The sequence below is a fragment of the Lissotriton helveticus genome, chromosome 2_1 (genome assembly GCF_964261635.1).
Source record: "Lissotriton helveticus chromosome 2_1, aLisHel1.1, whole genome shotgun sequence".
Taxonomy (NCBI): domain Eukaryota; kingdom Metazoa; phylum Chordata; class Amphibia; order Caudata; family Salamandridae; genus Lissotriton; species Lissotriton helveticus.
The window spans coordinates 1,962,586,686-1,962,608,427 of NC_136059.1; the positions used below are offsets into that span (position 1 = coordinate 1,962,586,686).

A 21,742-nucleotide genomic window follows, 5' to 3' on the forward strand; every position below is an offset into this window, starting at 1 on the left:
GTGTTATAAGGCTGAAGGGGCAAGTTGCAGTGCAAAGAAAATTGTGAAAATGGTGTAAACACAAATGTATATAGTGGTGGTTTAAAAATACCTGTATTGATGTCTAAGAAAACTTTATTAGATGCGACCATCAAAATGGTATGTTAAAAAACAGAGTGAGAATAGTGTGTAAGGAATTACTATTCACCATAGATATTGGCTGGTCAACATGTTTCAGCCCCTCCGGGCTTTCATCAGGACCTATGATATACACTACTGCAACACTTACCACATGTCGTGATAAACAGTGAAGATTATAAGAACCTACCAATAGTGTAGTGGTCTTATATCTTGATTTCGAAACCTCTCCCAACAATGTAGGGAGGAACAGCCTCACCTCGCCTGGCGCTCGCTCAGGACAAAAGAGGCCACACACTCTCCGTCGTTGCCTCGGTCTGGCATCTGAGCCGAGGGGGAGGTGTAGATATAAGATAAGGTCAAGATATAAGACTACTACATCTTTGGTTACCAAGGAAGCAAGGAAATACGGTGCAATGAGAAATAAAAAATTGAGTTAAAATAGAGGAAGAAGGTGTGTGTGTGGCTCTGTGTGTGTGGTTGTGTGTGTGTGTGTGTGGTTGTGTGTGTGTGTGTGTGTGTGTGGCTGTGCGTGTGGCTCTGTGTGTGTGTGGCTCTGTGTGTGCGTGTGTGTGGGGCTGTGTGTGTGTGTGTGTGTGGGTCTGTGTGTTTGTGTGGCATTTGCGAGAGATTAAGAGAGATTAAGCTATTGGCATTGTAAATGACAATGCCATTTATTTATCTGTTTTCAAAACCAACACATAAATAAAAAGTATAGCTCTAACTTTTGCAAAGGCGAGACTGTTGCATTGTAAATGCTTAATTGCCAGAGAAGCTAGTATTCGCAGGGGACTTTGATATCGTGTTTCATCCTTTGTTAGATTATGTCTGATGCTGCGCTGTGTCACAGGGATTTGCTTCATGCCACAGGGATTGATGTTATCCGGGCTGTGGTACTTTCACATCTAAACAGAGGCAATGCCCTGCACAACATCCTCGCTAACATCACACTACCCCCCCCCACCCCCAAGAGCATCAAGTCTGCTCTCATCAAGACCCTGAAGATATTCAGTCATTGTGCCCCTACCTGAGGAAGGCCTGCACCAGCCATCAGAGTGAGTGTCATAGGCTGGTGAAAGCCCAATCCTTACACGTCTCAAGTGCCTCCCCCATCTGTACCATAATAAAGCATCACTGCTAAGGGGCGCTGCATTCTTAGACCCTGCAGTGCCTGTGGCTACAGACCAATCTGTCTGTCACCACACCCATTCCCAGATCGTCGCAGAATTGTGAAAGGTTGGGGGGAAGGAGCAGAGACTGAAAACCTTGTATATGTGTAAACGCAGCTTCAAGATTTCCAGTGCTGTTCAAGCATGAAGGAGCAGGAGTCCAAACGGGGCAAGTGAAATCAAGTGATTAAATGTGGTGTGGTGGTGTGTGGCTGTGAGGGAGAGCGTGTGCTTCTGTGAGCATCTCTAAGTATGAGTGTGTGTGAGAGAGACTCAATGAAGAAGTGAGTCAGACTGAGCGAGAATGAGTGCTAGGAAGAGTGAGTATGAGTGAGAATGAATATGAGTAAGCGAGGGAGAATTGACAGTGAGTGTAACTGAGTGTACTGTGTGCGGGACTGAATGAGTCAGTCTGAGGAAGTCAGAATCATTGAGGCAGATTGAGATTGAGTGAGTCAAAACTGGGTAAAATGAGTCGGATTAAACGAGAATGAATGATTTGGAGTGAGTCAGTGAGAATACATGGGACTCAGTGAGAATAAGTGGGACTGAGGGAGAATGTGTGAGTAGGTGAGTCTAAGAGATTAAATGTGAATGAGTGGTCCTAAGTGAGAATGAGAGACAGTAACTGAGACTTAAGTGAGACCAAGTGAGAATGAGTGAGCTAAAGTGAGATAGAGTGATTCCAAATGAGTGGGACTAAGTGAGTAAGAGTAATAATGAGTGAATTGGAATGAGCGTGAATCAGTGAGATTGAATGAAACAGAGTGAGTGAGAATGAATAAGACTGGGTGAGTCCGAGTGAGATTTAGTGAGAATGAGTGGGAATGAGTGAGACTAGGTGAATCCAAGTGAGTAATTAATTCACTTGGAATGATTAGTACTGACTGAGAATGAGTGAGAACGAGGGAGTCTGAATGAGACTCAGTGAGCCATAGTGTGATTTGTTGAGTTGAATTGAGTTAAAATGTTTGAGACTAGGTGAATTAGAGTGAGACAGTATAAGTGTAGCTGAGGTTTAGTGGGACCCAGTACAATGAGTAGGTCAGAATGAAAGTGAGTGAGACTATGTGAGTAAGCGAGTTGGAGAACCTCAATGTGAGTAAAAGTGCAAGTGTGAATGAGAATGAGGGAATGTGAGGGAATGAGAATCCGAGAGAGTTCATGAGAGAGTAAGACGGTGTGCAAGTGAGTGTGAGAAAACCCCTGAACCCTCGGAGAAGAAATCAGGCTTGCTCACTTGATTTAAAGCCAAGGCTTACGCCCTCCTCTTTTAAAGGTCACCAGCCGCCACTATTACTATAGCTGATGAGGCCTGAAGGGTTTTGCGGGCGGGTAGCACTTTACTCAGTATAGCCCAGTATTATAGCGATTAGTCAACAAGAAGGGTTTTTGTTAGTCATGCTGTTTCCATTTAATGCCATGTGGTTCACAATACTCTTCTCGTACCGCCTTATGAGAGATTGTGGAGTTTTTTTTTTATGTGATGCTACTTTATTGCTCTTGAGTTAATTGGATACTTTACACTATTCGGAAGATTTTCATTGCAAATGGATAATACATTGCAATGCTGTTTGCAGTCATGCATATAGATAATACATCGTCATGCCATTCATGCACAATTTGCACATAGTTATTTGGGATAGGATTTTGCTATTTTAGGAGATTAAAAGGTGCCATTTAGTCTGATAAGCATGAATGCTTAAAGATGCAATATAGAATCGTGTTTGATTGCTTGGCAACACCATGTTATAGGAAGAAACAATCATGCTTATTTTGTGGCTTAAGCATATCCTAGCATAATCTCATTTGTAACTGACATGCAGGGGCCACCCACTGTGTAAAATTATGCAATGAGGGTTTCAACATTTCTCACATGGCTGTGGCAAATATGTATTTAAATGTAATGGTAGTTTGCTCTGGAACATGAAGGGATGCCCTTTTGTTGTCTACTTGCACATGTTGCATGATGAGAATTATTTCTATTCTTTCTGCTATGGTGGTGTTGAGAATCAGGGTCTTGTAATCTTTTGTATTTGTCAGTCCATTACAGTTGGTTCTCTGCTGCTGTAGTGGCATTGTCCATGCCAAAAGCTGCCTTATGCATGCACAAACCGGCCAGACACTTTGACTCGGTCCTTTTGGAGCCAGTGTGCATAGTGCAGTTTGCTGTCCCCATCTTTTCCCCAGTGTCCCCATCTTTTCCCCAGTGTCATTCTGAGGTGCTCTACCAAGAGTCTGGGGGCCATTGTCTGCATTGCCCCATGCATAGGTATTGCAGTGCTCCGAACTGATGAGTCCTCGAGCCAACTTGAATTCAGGCACCCTTCTTGAATCTGCCCGTAATGTTACGCTGTTCTAGGGACCTTGCACCTTCTTAGGGTCCCTTTACCAGGGCTGGACAGAAAAGCAAATGCCAGAAATGTTTGTAGGAAGCCCCAGTGGGTAAGGAGGCAGACGGTAAGGAGGAGATCTAAGAGAACTAGGCCTTTGTAAGTCATGGCACCGATTTCAAGTTCTGTAATTGATGCAATACAAGAGAGTTTCCATCTCAGAGCATCAACTGCTGAGGGAGACAAGAAGGGTTCCGTACCGAACTCTGTCAAGTGCACGCAGCTTACTCAGGCGATCATGGGGAAAGTTGCGTGAGGTGAAGAAAAAGATGAGAGATTGCAAGAAAAGTGGAGTGGCTGAGGTCTCTGAAGAGAATTGTGCATTCGCCTGCACATCTATTGATACTGCAATCGACCAAATGACTATTTGGAACTAGTGTGGCAGAGATTTATGGTGAAATTATTTCTTCACTATTGATCTTGCATTTCCCAGCAGCAGCTCCTCCGTAATGTTGGAGGAACGTCATCCCACTGCGAGCCACCAAAAATAAAATAAATATTTTACTGACTGAACTGAAGCCAGCCTGGGGCGGGGCCTGGCCATGGCAGGGAGGAAGAGTTGTGGGCACTGTAAGTGCGCATGTCAGTTTGACTGTCTGTCTTTGGGCGGCCAAACTGACATGCGCACTTAGGTTTCTCCAACCCAGCTGAAATTCACAGCCCGCTGGAGAAACAGCATAGACACCCTGTTGCCTGCACGAGCGTCAGATCAGCCACCTCAGGCCAATCCTGGCGCTTCTTTCAGGCTTGGTATAGCAATAGAGCAGCATCAGGACTGGGTGGGGAAGTCTGGGAGCCTGTTCTGTGTGCTGCCTGGCAGAGGAGCACCGAGGTGGCCGGCAGAGTCAGGTAAGTCTTTTTTTTAATTACATTTGTATTATTCCCTCCCCCCCACCCACACACACTTTAAACGGCAGCAGCCGACACTGGACTGTTCCCAATGCTAATATGTCATGCATTCCAAAGGATGAGACCCAGGACATTAGGGTAGCAGGGCTGTCGTAGTCCAGAAGAAACCGACACTTTCACTTTCTGGCAACCCCATGTACGAGGTTAATCGCAAACAGGAATTCCCATTAGGCCTAGAGCAATCTTCCTATCAGAGAAAAGAGGAAACCCTCAGAACAGTTGCCCAGTCTAAAAGCAGACAGTTTTGTTCCCCTTCCAGAAGCCAGTGGAAGGAAACAATTGGAATGCAGCGCAACAGTCTGTACTGCCGGGCCTTCAAGGCGCGCTAGTAAAGAGAAATCCTTAAACCTATGCGCCGAATTTTCCTCGCAAATGAAAGCCAATTGAAGCGAACCTTCTTATTCTGATGACTAATGTACCGAAGATGCAAGGTTACAAACCCCTGGTAGGCCTTGCGTCACAAGGCATTGGCTTCCTTTGATGGGCAAGGCAGAGACGGGCCTTTTTTTATCAATTATGCACAACAGTCTCTGACAGCCATAAGTGTTTGAATAAAATACTTTTAAAGTTGTCTGTGCTTTTCTCTGTTGCAGTGTTCAAAGAAAGTCTAAAAACAGGAAGCCAGATTTGTAAATAGGATACTTAAGTTTGTCTGTTTCTAATTTGTTAATAATTAGTTCAGTGGAGGTGACTTGAACTACAGAAGCACAAATGTATTGGAGAATTTGGAGTGCATAAGAATCTCAACGTGTTTTTCGCTCATCCCATTTTTCTTTCTCTTTTAGTGCACTTTTCGAGAGAACCCGGATGGCTGGAAGGAACTCTGAATGGCAGGAGAGGACTTATTCCGCAAAACTATGTCCAGTGGATTTAGTTAGGTGTATTTAATGTCCAGAAGGTGTACATGGTATCCATGGAATTTTGCTGCAGTCACTGTCGTTGTGTTTTTTGTGACGGTTATTATCATCAAAGAGCGGGAAACTGAAACGATGACTCTGCGCTAAGAGATACAAAAGGGGGTGGTGATGGACGGAGCCTCTGAAACAATCAAGCACTCGCACCCAGTCAACAGATCTGGGTTTAATCCATCACTTTACCATTCTTTAGAAACTGCGCTAAGAGATGACACACTATGTTGCCAAATAGAAATGTTATAGAACTAATGAACTCAAAATGAATTCTTAGTGCGAGCAAAAAGTGCAATTGTAAAGAATTGCCTCTTTGTTCTTTTCTTATTGTAATTGCTGCATGATGACAAGAAAGGCAGCTTAGGTTTTCGATGAGCGCACGCATGCACAAACACACACACAAATACACCGTGCATTTATGATTTTATGGGCAATATATATATATATTTATATTGAGTATTACATTGGATCATGTCATTATTAAGCTGTTTTGTGGTTATGAAAAGAGCTAAACTGTTCTTAAGTGGGCGACTAGCATAAGAGCCTTTTTTTCTAAAGGGCATCTGGAGAACAGTGAGCATCTAAGGGGCAACACGAATGCATTTTTAAGTGTGTTATTGTATTTCTTGAACCATTTTGTGGCATTCTACTTTATAGTTTACAAAGGTCGGACACACACAAAAATATATTTTAGGTTTTACACCATCCACTTGGCACTATTTTTAGTATTTTAACTTGCCCCTCTAAATGCGAACATGTGTATGAAATAAAAGTTTTATTTACAATTAAACGTGTCTAGCGGTTGTATGGTTAAAAAAAAGGCCAATGCTTGTTTTGTTTTTTAAAATCTTGTATTTTTATTGGCTTTCTAAAAGATTTGTATCATCTAAAAACTAAAGGTTTTTTGTTCAAAAAGTCAGTGACAATTTCAAGCTGTTATTGTCCTCAACTGTGGCTTACTGCAGAACTGTCATGGTTGGCGAAATGCAAAGGGAGAGAGAGAAGCGGTATATTTGTGTATTATATAGGGATTGCATTACATTCCCAGTGGCTTCTGATGACCTTTGAAAGTGGTGAGGCGCGTAAAAGTTAAAGTTCGTATAATTGACGGTAAATGCTTTCTAATACATAGGATTCTATAATCCCTGTATAAATGGCGTTTCCAATTCCTTTATATTAGGCGATTTGTGACGCACCCAGTTGCCGATTATAAAGAAAAGATGCCAAATCTCGACTATCGTTAGTTATAACAGTCGAGTTCTGATGTCACAGTGTTGCTGCCAGAGCCAGCAGCCTAGGTGAAAGGCAGGTCTGGTCACAGAGCATAATTGAAGCAGCTGTTAAAGCAACATTGCTTTTCTTTCTTCTGCTCTATTTTTAAGCTTACAATGACCAACAGACAGAACATGTTTATGTTTCGCACTGATTAGATAGAGAAAAGCTAGAACCCTTCTGCATGTTTCTATACTTTCTGAGCTAGTGCAGTTTTTTAGGTCGAGCCTTAGCCAGCGCGCATGCGCTGCTCTGCGAGGCTTCTTGTAAGCACTTTAAACTTTTCTGTGTGGGTGTATGACTCCCCCCACGCATTAGGTTGGTTGTTGCCTGTGTCATTTAGTTTTCGTAGCCTGCAAATGGCTAAAGGCGGGCGCATGTCCCACCTCTTTAGCAAAGGTTCACTCCCACAGCGGTTTGCTTGCGGAAGCTGCATTCCTTACATTCCTTACAGCGCGCGTGCACCACTCGCGGGCTAGCAGATGATCCTTTCCTGAAATGAAGTCTCTTGCTTGGCTTTGTTGTTGCTTTCGTTATTTGCATATTGCCTTTTCAGCACGGATCTTGTTTAGACAAGTTGTAAAAATGCTGTGCTTCATGTTTCTGTCTCAAGCCTTTCTCATTAAAGACCCTTCAGAGACAGTGCCGTAACATGCGCACACTGTGATGTTGCGTTTGTCACTTTAACTCAGCTTGTCTGGTATTCTTCTGACAGAACCGTGTCCTCTATGCTGTTGGGTAATAAATCCATTAAGTTGGGCAATACATCCTCCAACCCTGAGCAGAGCGATGCAAAGCAAATAAAGCACAGCTGCCTCACAAAACACAGAATATGTTCTTGCACCTTTGTCCATTTATTGGCATGCCAAGGCAGAATGCAGACGTAGTGTCACGTCTTGGAACAAGCTTCTTCTGCCCCTCACGGATAGTCACAGAAGAATATATAGGGCAGAAAGTGCAGCCACCAGTAAAATCATAAGATGTGGCCAAGGCCAAATACGGTTGTACATATACAAATAGAAGTTTCATGCAGGCCCAGAACATAGAACAATAGAGGGGAAAAGGGATCAGAAAGCAAGTTTAAGCCAACCTGCACGATTCAGAGGCTTTCCACAGCTGTTAACCCATGACGTGTCAATGAGGGCACTACAGGTCATAGGGTCATGAGTTAATAGATTTCTAAGGGGAGGGGTGTTCAAGAGCATGGAGCAAGCAGCTTGGTCAGAGCGGTTAGCTCAGTAGGTCTGAGATAGTGTGGTGGAGAATATGGGATTGATTCACTTATTTGGCTGATGCAAACATATCGATATATATTTTTCCCCACATATGCGAGCTCAGCTGCCAATGAGTGTTTAGAAGAGGTTGTGAAAAGTGACCTACTGTTAAGGCTGGAGCGGTGCGAGGTTCAGCGTATCATAAAGCCTACCTACACAAAAACCGATCCTTGACCTCTCTGCTGCGTGCACATAGGGATGCACTCATGTGCCTCATAATTGTGTGTATGGGCTAAAATGTGAAAGAGGTGCAAGCTATTTAAATATGGACAGGGTGAAAGTAGAAGAAAACGTAGTGCTTACAGCGGATACGAGAAGCACTTGCGGGATGCAAGCTGCAGAGGATGAAACATGCAGATGGAGAATCAGACATGTGGAGAAAAACGTGCGCTGTCGGCAGCTGCAGAGGAGTGAAGGGAGAAACTGGAGTGAATGACTACCCCAGAGACTACTACTCCTTCAACAGATCTTGGTAATGTTTAATCCACACTCACTGTCAGTTTCAGTTCTAGCTTCTCAGTATTGTTACTCATCTGATACTGCTAACAAACCTTGGCAAAGCTAATCGGCCTGGCTTATTGTAGGCAGTGAGGCTAGGACAGTTTACAGAGTGGGAGTGCTGTCATCAGTGTAAGGTCATTGAAGTCACAGGGGTTGCATGACAAATCCAAAACACAGAACAAGGGCAGCAAGCGAGCCACACCCACTCAGCTGTACACGGGTGCATCTTGGATAGGGTGACCGGACGCCCCCGATACTCCCGATTTTCCAAGGACTGTCCTTGTGTCCCAACGCTTTCCTTAATTTTAGGCTTATGTCCCGGTTTTTGGGACAAAGGTCAAGTCATCCTGAAAGGAGAACCGAAAGGTGTGCTCTCCTTAAGTAAATTGTTTTTCAGGCAGCAGGTTGGGAGACAGAGTGGGGCTGGAGGGCAGGGGGTCTCAGCATGGACTGGGTTGTGGCATAGCTAATGGGGGAGGGGGTGGTGTGCTTGCATGCAATTACACATTTACAAGCCTACGCTTCCATCAGGGATTAGGTTGTGTCGTTTCAGTCTGTATTTACGCAAGCTTGGATTGTCTTTTCTTTAGCTAGAAAGGTAGGTCTCTACTGCTCTAGTGTTTTTTATTTTGCAAATGTCATTAACAGTAGTCCACTTATAAGGTCCCAAAGGCGAGACCTATTGGCTATGCCAAAGCTAGTTTAAACTGACTTCTATTGAACTGTTTCTAATATCTGTTTGCAACAAATAAATAACATGTTTTTCTTGTGTTTAATTTTGCACTACAGGATATATTTTTATTCCTTATGTTTGCAAACATGCTCGATCTTTCATGTGAAAGAGCTACGCACCAAGCTTTTAGGTGGTTTGTGGGAAAGGTGATGGTGTGTGTAAGAAAAAAGGGGTATCCCCGACTAGAGTTCCTAATTCGGGATAGGTATACTATTTGGAAGAAAAATAATTAGGAACTGGTTTGAAATAGAACATAAAAACGGACAAATGACAGCAAAAACTATTGTATAAACAAGGTGTGTGATACAAAAATATGGCTTTTATTTTATTTTTATTCAAATATTATTCTATACACAATATCGTTATTCTGTTACAAGTAATTGTCCTGTGTATACCTCCACTATACATGTGACTATCAGTCTACATATACATCCTATACAGATTTCTAGTGATTGGTAAGGGCTTGGAGGTTATGTGGAAGATTCTTTCAACACACAATACATAAAAACATGGCTAGATATGACATCTACGCGCGTTTCGGCTGGGGGCCTTCATCAGGGAGCCATGTGTGTATCCCAATGGACCTGGTTAAATAAGAGAAGCTGGTTTTCCCAGGAGGATAGAGAAATTTAGACCTGTGATGGGTCTGACTCGGAGACGTGGGCGCTGTATGGTTAGTCGTGTTGAGTATTGTATCTCTCTTTCAATCAGTATCCTGCTATCTAGCGGCAGACTTTGACTTTGGAGCTGTAGCTATAGGTCATAAGTGCTCTGGGAAGGATCGTTGAGCATTTCTTATAGCGCTGGCTATCTTTAGTTTCCGTCTACTGCAGGTGCGCTGGGGGTCTGTGAGGTTCTAAAATTTAACTGCTGGATGCCGTCATTGCGGTTACGGTGCGGGGACAATCTGATGGTTGTCTATTCTAAACTTTCCAATTAGGGGGTCTGATGGCGTCTAGATATGTAGAGCCAGGATTCAGAACGTCTGAATGGAGACGGCTGTGTGTGCACCCTTGCGGTCAATTTCAAGCGTGGGCTCGGCTTTGGCTTCGGTCCACTGTATTTAGGTTGGGGGTCTAGCGGTTTTGCTGTTTAGTCGACGTGTGCCATCATATTAGTGGCAATGCGGAAGCAATCTGATAGTTATCTTCCTGCGCTGCCCGATGGAGGGGTCTGTCGGCGTCTAACCACGTAGAGCCATTTTTGTATCACACACCTTGTTTATACAATAGTTTTTGCTGTCATTTGTCCGTTTTTATGTTCTATTTCAAACCAGTTCCTAATTATTTTTCTTCCAAAAAGGTGATGGTGTGACCATGTATGTGTGGGGTAAAAGTATCCCCTCACACACATGATAAGAATATTGCAAGTCTTCTCAGAGTTCCATAATCTTATTAAGGAACTCGGCCTTAGGCCTTGTATGTATATGGAACTCCTCTGTGACTTTCAATATCCTTATGATGTACGGAAGGGGTACGTTATCCTTAATAAATATAGAATGTGCCCAATCACTTCTGTTATACAATTTCCATTTTCTTAAAAACATAGCATAGCTGCAGAAGGGAATTCGTAATGCAGAAGTGATCAGGGCCCATTCTATGTGCAAGTCATTGACTATCCGTTATAAGCATGGAGTACTGCCTCAACAAACAATCCTACCATGGTACCTTTATTCAGCATATATTCAGCTTAAATTCTCCAGTGTTGCACTGCCTGGCTGTAAAATATGTGCATGCTGGTCCCAAAGAAAATAACCACCAAGCTTCCTAGCCACTGAGCACTGCTCTCATGCTGCCTGTAATACTAAACAGCATAAGAGCAGTGCCAGTATTGGCTGGGTCAATGAGACCAATGGGGCTGTGACTCTGCTATTCCAGCTCCCTCGTTGCATTGGTTCTGGAAGCCTGACTTGCTCATATGAGGCTGGCCACAGTGAAAACACCGGCCAATATGACATGCACAGTTCAGTTAACATTTCCTCAGCTGGTCCTGGTTGTCATAATACATCAGAGAGAGAGAGAGCTGTAGCCCATCTCCTAATGGCAGGAGCAGCACGTGCAGGTAAGAGCGGTTGGGCAGGGTGAGGGGAACTCAACAGACAATGAGGTAAAACTGATTACTTATTTAATTTTCCCTCGTCGTCATCTGTCGAGTTCCCTCCCCCCAGCCCCACCGCTCTTACCTGCACGGGCCACTCGAGCCTAAAGGAGAAAAAAATGAATGACGGTACATTGTAAGTACTTAGCAGAGGAAATATGTTCATGAGTCTGAGATGTGGGGACTCTCTCTAGAGGGTCAATGCCCCCATAGCCTTACAGAGGAACAGCTCCTGTGCATTTGCAGACACCCAGGTTTTAAATGATCTGCAAGATGGAACATAGCCAGAAGTTGCCTATAAATAGGTTGGAAGCTCCTTTGTCAAGGTGGGTGCATGGTCTGCACTGAGATAAACACCAGCCTCTTTCTGGCTACTTTCAATAGGTTACTACGGAGTTAAACTCTGAAGAATGCAGTGTGTGGTACATCTGTCAATGGCCAGTCTGTCCTTCAGCCTGATGAAGGTTGTACAATGTTTCATATTTCTTGCTTGTCAACTAATAGTTAATGCTGTTGCCTCAGATGTTATTGAGAGAAAATGAACCGCACGAGGTTGCAAGTGCTTCACTCCTATCGTTTTTGATGTGGAAGGCTAAAGTAAGTCCTGTCCTGTCTCAGTAAGACCTTGGTAGGCACCGAGTATACACCAGAAGCATATAAAGTTAAGGGTTCAGTCTTAACTGTCGGTGCTGGCTTAAGTACCAGCAACAGGCACAACTCTATGGAGACCCCACGTTTTTCATAACAAAGGCTACATTTCGGTTGGGGCAAGACCCAATGGTCAAAGATGAGGCACTGGTGCAGACATGTGTCTAATGATCAACATTCCTATCATAAATGTATTCAGACTGAGGAAGGTGACATGCCTGCATCCAAGTCATTACAGCAATTGATGAAAGAAGAAGAAGATGATCTCTTCAGAGTCAGTGTTTTCACATCAAGGATGTATTCACACTCCCAGGATCGGATGAGCAAAAAACAGACTGTGCATAAATCTAGAAAATAAACAGAGGCCGTACAGCGTCCTGCAGAACACCACAGGTAATCCTGAAGACTTCAGAGGAAAAGATTGAGCTCAGTCACATTAGGTTCCGATGCACATCCACCAAAGTACCGTCCATTTAAGAAATCCCTTTTTTCAGTTCACGCAAGTGTTGAGTGCTACTGAGACTTCATAACAGTAGGGGACAGAAACTGAACTTGATCAACCAGCCCTCGGAGATGATCATTGATACTGAGTAGGAGCAATCTGCTCCTCTACCCAGCATGATACTAGGCTGAACTGATCCTGAATGTTATCTGACTTGACAAAGGACTGAATTTGGCAGGTGAGAGCATCCTTCAAATATTTTGCGAACTACACATTTGAAATCCGCATTTTAAAATATCGCACAAACATTCCATGTTCACATAAAATTCTGATCGTTTCGATTTTTGAAATTGCTCCCTGTGTTTTTCATTACACATTAACCTGTGCCCCCTCTGCATTTTGTGCCACTGTGAAATCTGCGTGGTAAGACATCTGCGTGGCTTATAACACTGTAGCTGCACAGACCTAGTTTCTACAAGCATGGGGGACCTGCAACTAGAGAATCAGTTGGCTAGGGGTAGCTGAGATTAGCTTCCAGCAGAATCTGCCTCCCTGGGACGAATGTGCCATCCCATTCCAACTATTTAGGAAGTCCACACCAGTAGCGAGGTCTGGAACTAGGCTGCTAATTTGAATTCAGGGTTGCATTTGATATAATTTGCCAGAGGAATAATTTGGATTAAATTGAAATCCATCGAATTTGAGGCCAATCTGATAAGTCGTAAAATCCACTTGCTTGTCAATAGCACATGGATGGGCTCAAGCTGCAAGTGGTAGGTTTTGCCCTGAAAGCCTTTCTCCCTTCCATCTCAGCCATCTCAGGAGGCACAGTCTAGATTATGCCAGAAGATTCCACTGCCGCAATTATACCAACAAACAGGGTGATGTGGGGTCGTGGACCCTATCTTGAGAGGCGATTCAGTTATGAACGTGGACGCAACATCTGCGAGTTGCCCTAGTAGTGCCCAAACTCACAGGCTCCCTCAGTGGGAGAGCAGATGCCTCCAGTCGTATCGCACTGAAGGGCCATGAGTGAGAGCTAACTCCTAGAGTGATGGAGGCAATTTTCTATAGACTGAGGTTTTCATTCATGGATCTCTTTTTCACGACCTGGAATAAGAAGTGTTCTCAGTTTTTTGCCATGCACTTCCTTCGGTATGAGTTCCTGGGGATGCCTTCAGGTTCAGACCTAATGTATTCATTTATGCCAATCCTGCTTCTATGCAAAGTTCGGCAGACCGTGCAGTGCTGTGAGGATTGTGTGCAGCTGAATCTAATTACCCCAGACTGGGTCAAGAGGAACTAGTAAACCACTATTTTGGCAGTCAGCATTTACACTCCTCTTCCCAACCTGCTCAGAGAGGACCTGCTGTCACAGCAGGATGGTCAGGTCTTCACCCCAATTGCCAGCCATTGTGACTGATCGCTTGGAAATTTAGGGGTGCCAGTTAGAATCCTTTTGCCTTCAGGATGAGGTTGCTGGCGTCATCTTAATGGCCAGGAAACCTGCCACCAAATTCATCTTTATTGGCTTCTAGAGAAGAGTAAGTTGTAAGACGTCTAACCTGTCTGATGTCTGGAGGCTTGCATTGTCGCTTGTACATGAGAGTCTAACATTCACAACAGGTAAAGACTACCTGGCTGCTGTGCCTTGGTCAACCCTCTCTGTTTAACTTGCCACTAATAGCATGGTTTCTAAAAAGGTGTAGTGTATTTGTTCTCTCTCATTCTACTTATTGTTCCTCTGCTGAATTTTGACCTAAGTTTGCCTTTCTTGATGGCATCTCCTGGCCAATGCACTTTTTAAAAGCATGTATTTATTTGAATTTTGTGCAAGAGAGACAAACAATGGATTTTTAACAAAAGGTTGCTCTAAAGAATTTGGCTTTACACGTTTTTCACACAGTTACACACATTTGAAATCATCTGCAACAGCCAACTAGATGCTATGTTCACCCCACCATTCTTATTGTTTTCAACCACTCATATAGTGCCAACCACGTTGTTGCTCTTGCTGTTTAATTGCATATCATGTTTATTTATTTTTAGGTTGTTTCCTCTGATGAAGGACCTATTGGTCCCAAAATGCATTAGGTGCTTTCTGTACTAGTATCACCACAAAATAGCATTTAAATGTTTTGAATTGATTACCTGTAAATCGAATAAAGGTCTGTAGGTTTTTAAATTTCTTATATTCTGGAGCATGTTTGTAAATCTCTTTACAGAATCACAAAGTTTACATTAAAAGAAAGTTGTTGTGAAAACATCTTGAATGACATGGTCATCGGACTACAAATAATACGAGCTGTGGAGGCTGATGCTATGATTCGTGTGCCTTGGGACTGCTCTCACTCTCGAGAATAGCTATAGTCCTATCATATAGCTGTGTTCCTGGACAGACTACACACCAAGACAGCACGCATAATTGAGAAGTGTTTGACACATACCGGAGTGCAACATGGAATATTTCATTTTTGTTATTCAAAAGAACCTTGGATTTTGCCATAAAGGGGCTGACAGGTTTAGCCATGGTTTCAGTCCTTACGTTTTATGTATTTGTTTCCAAAACGTTCCCACTGCTTTAATTGTGGGTCTGGCTAATTTGTTTAACTTGGATTGTATGTGAAGACTGGCAAGGTTCCCAGTGTGATCGTAAATAAGTGTAGCTCTAAGTTCACCCATAGTGATCTGTGTTCTGATTGTCCCAAATGGTCTTCCAGTTGTGCGCCTGATAATAAGACTATGTGGATCCAAGAAATTGAGATATTAGTTGAGGGGTAGGTACCCACCTTATGTAATAACTACAATCCTTGTTAGGGTGAACTACTAAATTCACTAAATTAACCTGCGGTCAACCCCCTGGTAGCTATGGCACAGAGAAGACATGCTTACCTTAGAGGCAATATGTAAAGAATGTATGCAATACTGAAACAGTGATAAGTCGAAATGCAAAGTAATAAATATCCTTAAAAAAATTTGAATAATAGAGTAAAATGTATTAAATAAAATGACACCAAAACGAAAAAATTTCAATAAGTGAAAGCAGAGCTATGAATTTGTTATGTAAGAAGAGCTCTAAAAATGCCAAAGTGCCAATGGTCGCTGTAGAACAGGTCCTAGGCTCAATTTGATGTTGGCCGGGATGGAGTGTGGTGGGTTGGATTCACTAACTAGGTTTGTCCTAGTCAAAGATTTTACTTTCTGGTTTTACTCCTTTAAGTCCCATTCCATCAGATGAATACACTTCTAAAGCCCAGCAGAACCTCAAGGGAGGTACGTACAGACTCACAGGGTGGAAGGCAGAGACACACTGGAGGGTCCAGGCCCAGTTGCCACAGGTCAGCTGGTCAGTTGCAGGACAAGGCCTCTTATAACTTGTTGTGTTCCTGTGACTTTAACAGAAGATCAGCCATATGACCCTTGTAGTCCACTGCTTTGTCCCTGGTACAAGAGGGAGAACATGTCCAGTCTTCTTGTCTCTTCTACGGTCTCATACAACAGGGTCAGTTCTCTTCTGATATTCCACAGGTCCAGGAGTGTTCTGACGTGGGTGTCTGGAGGTGCCACATTTGAGTCTGGCACAAACTAGGGGGTGGGAATTACCCTTGGGCATGCCATACCCACAGCTAACCCAACCTACTTTGTGCCTTTTCAGGATGGTGCCTGTCTTTGATCACGCTAAACTTGGGCTCTGAGGGCGGGAGGTATATGTAAGGACCATTGTCATCTCACATCTAACACCAAAATCCAGTTTAAAATAGTCCCTGTGCCTCCAAGAGACTCAGAAGTCTAGTAGAATACACCAGGGTTCATCAGCAACCAGTCAGTGGAAACACAAGAATTATATTGGCTTTCTGCTTTCGCCCTTTGAAGTGTGCCTCAAGTGTGATATGTAAAACACTCCAGCAGTATTTGACACTGTGATGTCAACAAGATGCCCCCTGTGATTGGGCCAGTCTGGCTGGAGGGGCAAAAAAAGGTGCAAACGTGTGCTAGCTACAGCTTCTTATGACAGGTTGGGCCTTTTTGAAGTTGATTAGGTTTCTAGGCTGCATGCCATCTTATGAAGGGCACCCCACCTCCTCTCCACACCCAAAGATTTTTGGCTCAGTCCTGGGGGCAAGGTCACACCTAATCAAATGCTAAAAACTGGCTGGCAGAAGTGAGAGAAATAATACAAATGGCCCTCCAAAGGATTTAGGCAGTGAAAAAGGAACTTTATAAACATGCCTCTTCCTTAATAGGTTTTAGAAAACTCAGTTTCACAAACTGAAATTAGCATCATAAATAGGTAATAATGTAACAACCCAGTATTTTCCCATTGAACATCTACCCCTATGCTCCTCAGAGCCCGGATAAGGTTGCTTATATAGGACTCTCACTATTATACAACTGGTAGGGACTAGGGCTTTCTGACCAATCCATCTTGGCCCTTGAGTTAATCAGAGTACCCGTGCGGCACTTCCACTACATGGCCCGCGCTCATACAAAAAGCCTCCATACTTGGTGCCAGTCAGCCTGGGGATGCTGCAGAATACGTTCTTGAACAAGGGACCCCTTTGTGCCTCTATGGTCTCCCTGGGAAAGACACCTTGCAAATTAGAGAGGTGTCACAAACCTAAGAAAGTGACCTGCTCGACTTTCAGCACTATTTTTGGTGTCACTGACAAGGTCTTGTGTGGCTACTGCACCGGAGCAAAGGGCAAAGTGCAGCAGCAAGTGACTGGGAATAGAGTGAGGTCTGATGGAAAGCCAGAAAAGCAGAGAAATTGACGGCAATCCATGGTGACTCAAAACAAGCTCCTAGCCGAAAGTATGGCAAGAAGTCTTGGGGCAGGGGGGGGGGGGGGATGGGGGGGGGCAGAAAGCCCATATTCAAGACCACGCTGGTGATCCAGCGGGCTATAAAAAATATATCATAAACTACGCTACCCAACTTCATAACCTATAAACAAAATTCTATACTAAATATGGACCCATTTATGAACCTGATATATTTTGGGCCTACTGAATCAGGTGGTCAGAATAAATCTATATACATCATCTACACACTATATACATATTTATATATTTGCAGAAAGAATATTGTCATTAGAATAAAACTCAACCATTTAAACGACCACCATAGGTGACGTGATCTAGCTAATGGTAACCTATACTTCTAAATAATCAAGACCAGCTTGTTTGTCAAAAGTAAGATTTTATTTTCTAAATTATAGTATATAAGTTGTAAGTTTTATAAATGAAATTTATTTGCAATAAAGCAAGCATGATAGTGAGAAATATAGAAATTCACAATTTAAGCGATTGAATCAAATTTAAAGAAATTATATAAAGTTTAGCATTTCTAAAACCTATTTCCCTAACTGAGCTAAATAGACAGAAATCAAAGTAAAGATCTTTGAGGATTCTTACGTGCTCCACGCAAAGTCCAGCAGCACATCACCCTCATCGGAAAGTCAGAAAGCAGCAGCCAGCCCAACCCTAAGGGCATGACTTTTTATACCTTTCTACGCTAACTAAACTAGCAAAGGAAAGTTTTCAGAAATCTACGACGTCCCATTGGTTGAGAGTGACAAGTGACATGTCACCCGATTCTTAAAAAGTTCCACACAATCATGTCTTACAAAGACCATTGTCTCTTCCACGTGAAGCCAGAGGCTTCCTGCGACTGCAACTTTGTATTAAGTCATCCTCGCAGTTTCCATAGTCTTTCAGTGCAACTTCCGCGGATGCCAAGTTAAGGACTGACAAAAAGTTCACTTTCGACCTTGGCCATGTCCGACAGAATGATGTCAGCTCATCAGTTTTTGCTTTGTGAATGCAGCTTCAATAAACGTTTTAATTCAGAATGGGCGTCTCGTGACTTTCTGCAGAATTATATATCAGCTTTGTTTCTGTGGCTCAAATAGCTAGGCCTCAAAAGCAGGCAACTTATGATTTCTAGTATAAAACAAACACAAGAAAAGTATTAATGTAAGAAATAAAGTATAATCTGTATCCACCCCATGGTTTACTAATTAATTAACCCACCCTATTAATCAAAATGTTACCTAGCCATTGCAAACAAATAAAGCAGCATTTATATTTACCAGTCTCCGTTTTTCAATGAGACCCATATGCACCTAGAATAGTAGAAATGACATTACGCAGACTAGGAAAAGCAAAACAAGCACATGCTTATTTAAGTTTGCAGCAGTTAGTAATGACAAAAACGAAAACAATAAATTATTTTATTATTTTGCACGAACAAAAAGATGCAACATTTATGCACGTTTATGAGCACACATGTTAGTCCCCCCACGTGTAAAGTTTAATCTAGGTTGTATTAGCACGACATATCACAAATCATTAATAATTTTATTCATGTTATGGAAATGTGACTTTGCGAGTCTAAACAAAATTTTTGTTTTCTATCTCGCTCCATCAACTCCCTCATCTGGTGATTAACAAATCACCACACCAGCACTCAAGATTTTGGTAAATTAAATTTTTAAGAAATCGATTCAAATTCATTTGTATTAGTAAACCTAAAAGTCTGTTTCAGCATAATCTTTGCAATTAACATGACGCTCTCTATGTAACTCCTGTAACTCGATCTCCCTTTCCTCTTCTTTTCTGAGTTTATAGATTCTCTTCTTTTCCTTCAAGTGTTTCTTTCTTTTATGTAACAAACAACCTACTTTAGTCAAAATAAAAATGAATACTATTATAATCAAAGGTGCCAGAATCTTGCCAAGAATTGAACTTCCGATATTATGAAACCAGTTTTTAATTGCTTGAAACCTTTTTGAAAGTTTCCCAGTAAAATCTTCTTCTTCTAAAGGAATTATCTCTGAATGCATTTGTGTAATATTCTTAATATACATTTCAATATTTTTACTTTCATCCGGTATATATGTACAGCAATGTTGGACATGTAAAATGCCACAGACTCCTCCTTCTTTTGCTAGGAGTATGTCTAAAGCAAGACGATCTTGAATTACCATGGATCTAATAGCAATAACTTCAACATTCACTAATTGAAATCCATCAGCAGTGTCAGTTGATAATCTATCAACTATAGTGGACAATTTTCTGATTCTCCCTGCATTTAGGGTTATACCAACAAAAGGTATTACAGCTTGGAAAATATCTCCCAGAACTTCAGTAAAAGTTTCTCTTTTAGCTCTATTTACATAATTATGAATTTTAAACAATCCTTCTGAATCTCTGTCAACATGAAACACTTTAGGAAAAACAATTCCCACATAACAAGTTCCATACCAATGGTCTGGAAGGTTATAGTAAGCTTTGTCACCACAAACAAAATAAATTCCAGGGAAGATAGGATCTTTTCCACCTTTAAATCCCCAACCTCCCATAATCTGATAAGTATCTTCACAGTTACTTGCACCTACAAAATAATTATCAAAAAGTGTATTATCTCTTCTAATGCAAAGCTTTCCACTAACAGGTTTGTCTATGTGAATTGCAATATTTTCAAGCATTTTGCCATTTAATTTCCCATCCTCTTTTTGCCAGAAGGATGACTTAGTCTGCTTGACTAATTCATTTCTCTTATAAATTGCTCTTCTCTCCTCAACCATATTCAAAAATTTCTTTCCTTCAGCACTTAATTTACATGTTAGATTATTCTTATAAGCATACTCATAAGTGAGTTCGTTAGTAACAAGGAAATATTCTCTCAATTGTTTAGCTTTCTTATGTTTATTTAAAGCATTATCAATTTTAACATTAGCAAAAATTTCATCATAATTTGAATAGTAATATTCTAAACGACCAGTTTGATAAAATAAACTAGTTAATACACTACATGTAACAGCATAAGTGAGAGGAAGCATATTATATGTTACTCCCTCAGAAACAGAAGCAGGTAACTTCTTTGCTTGTTATGTTAACTTTGTGTAATTCTCTATTCATTTCTAAAGGTATAATCACAGCTAGTACCAACCAGAGCAGAACTAAAATGAGCAGACATACCAGAGTCATCTTACAGCATCTTTTAAAAACAGAACATCTTGAAGTGCTCTCCTTAACGTAAGGCATTTTTAGGTTAGTTTTAGCCTCAAAAATAAAAATAAATTTTAAAATTTATATACACCCCCCTTTTAAAATATATTTTTCTTTTATAACCCTAAACAAGATTTCTTCGACCTTATGTCATACATAAGTTTTCTTCTACTAAACAGTTTTTCTTCGACCTTGTGTCAACTAACAGGATTTCTTCAGCCTTTTGCCAATTTAATAATTTTGTACTTCAATCATTGTCACTAATTTCTTGGATTTCGTTTTCTTCTTCACTACTATCATATATGTCTATAACAGGTGGAATTACCAAGTAAGTCCACTCAGGAGACTTGTATTTCTGGTTTGGTTTAATTATTCTCTTCCCTTTTCTCGATATCACTTCTATTTTTCTTCCAACTCCAACTTCTTTTCCTGGACTCTTTTGACTACTTATTTCTTCAACTTGTTCTATTGGCTTTTTAATCAATCTGACTCTCAATCTTCCACCAGGCCAGTAGTCTGCTTTTCTCACGTACTTCTTCTTTGGTTCAGAATTATTTGATTCTGACTTCCAAGTCCTTTTCTTTCCGTTTTCACTTCCACCTTCCACGTCACTTTCTTCAGTTTCGTAGTCTGAAATTTCAATTGACTCAGGAACTTCTCTATTCGGCAATTTCACTCCTTCAGGAACTTCACTTTGTCTTCCATCACTGGTACTCGGTAATTCGTTCTCCTCCTCTTCTTCAATTACCTCTAGCTTCCCAGATTTCGGATTTTTGTTCCTTACTTCAGAGCTTGTTCTCTGCCTTTCGATACTCTCCTGGTCTGAAACTTCTTTTGGTTCAGCTTCTTTATTTTCAATATAGACAACTGAATCTTCAGTTATCTTTCCTTTTAACAGATTCTCTTCACCTTCAGAATCTATTTCAATTATTTCTAAGTCTTTTCTTGTCAGATTTCCATTCACTGGCACAGTTTCCAGATGTCGACTTTCTTGTCGATCTTCAGAATCTGGAATTACTTCACCTTCTGTTCTGTCTTCTGCTTCAGAATCAGAATCATCTGTGGTATCACTTTCAACATCAGAATTCTCAGGAGTTGGTATTGGAATAGTATGACTTGGATGAATCCAGCGCTTCAATCCTCTGCACTTTACAGCATTAGTAGTGATCAATATTACCTGCCTAGGTTTCTGCCATCTAGGAGATAGACAATTCCTCCTCCGATGTACTTTCGTTCTGACCCAGTCTCCAGGTCTCAGATCATGTG

At 41.8% G+C, this 21,742-nt stretch overlaps 1 protein-coding gene across 2 annotated transcripts in view; it reads left to right on the forward strand.

The window, feature by feature from the left end:
- ARHGAP10 (Rho GTPase activating protein 10) overlaps nucleotides 1-6,286 on the forward strand; it is a 998,059-nt gene extending 991,773 nt beyond the window's left edge. For both annotated transcript variants that reach the window (XM_078676901.1, XM_078676902.1), the window contains exon 24: nucleotides 5,374-6,286. In XM_078676901.1, coding sequence (XP_078533027.1) covers nucleotides 5,374-5,462 — 89 coding nt within the window. In that variant the 3' untranslated portion in view covers nucleotides 5,463-6,286. The remainder of the gene's footprint in view (nucleotides 1-5,373) is intronic.
- The last annotated feature ends 15,456 nt before the right edge of the window (nucleotides 6,287-21,742 follow it).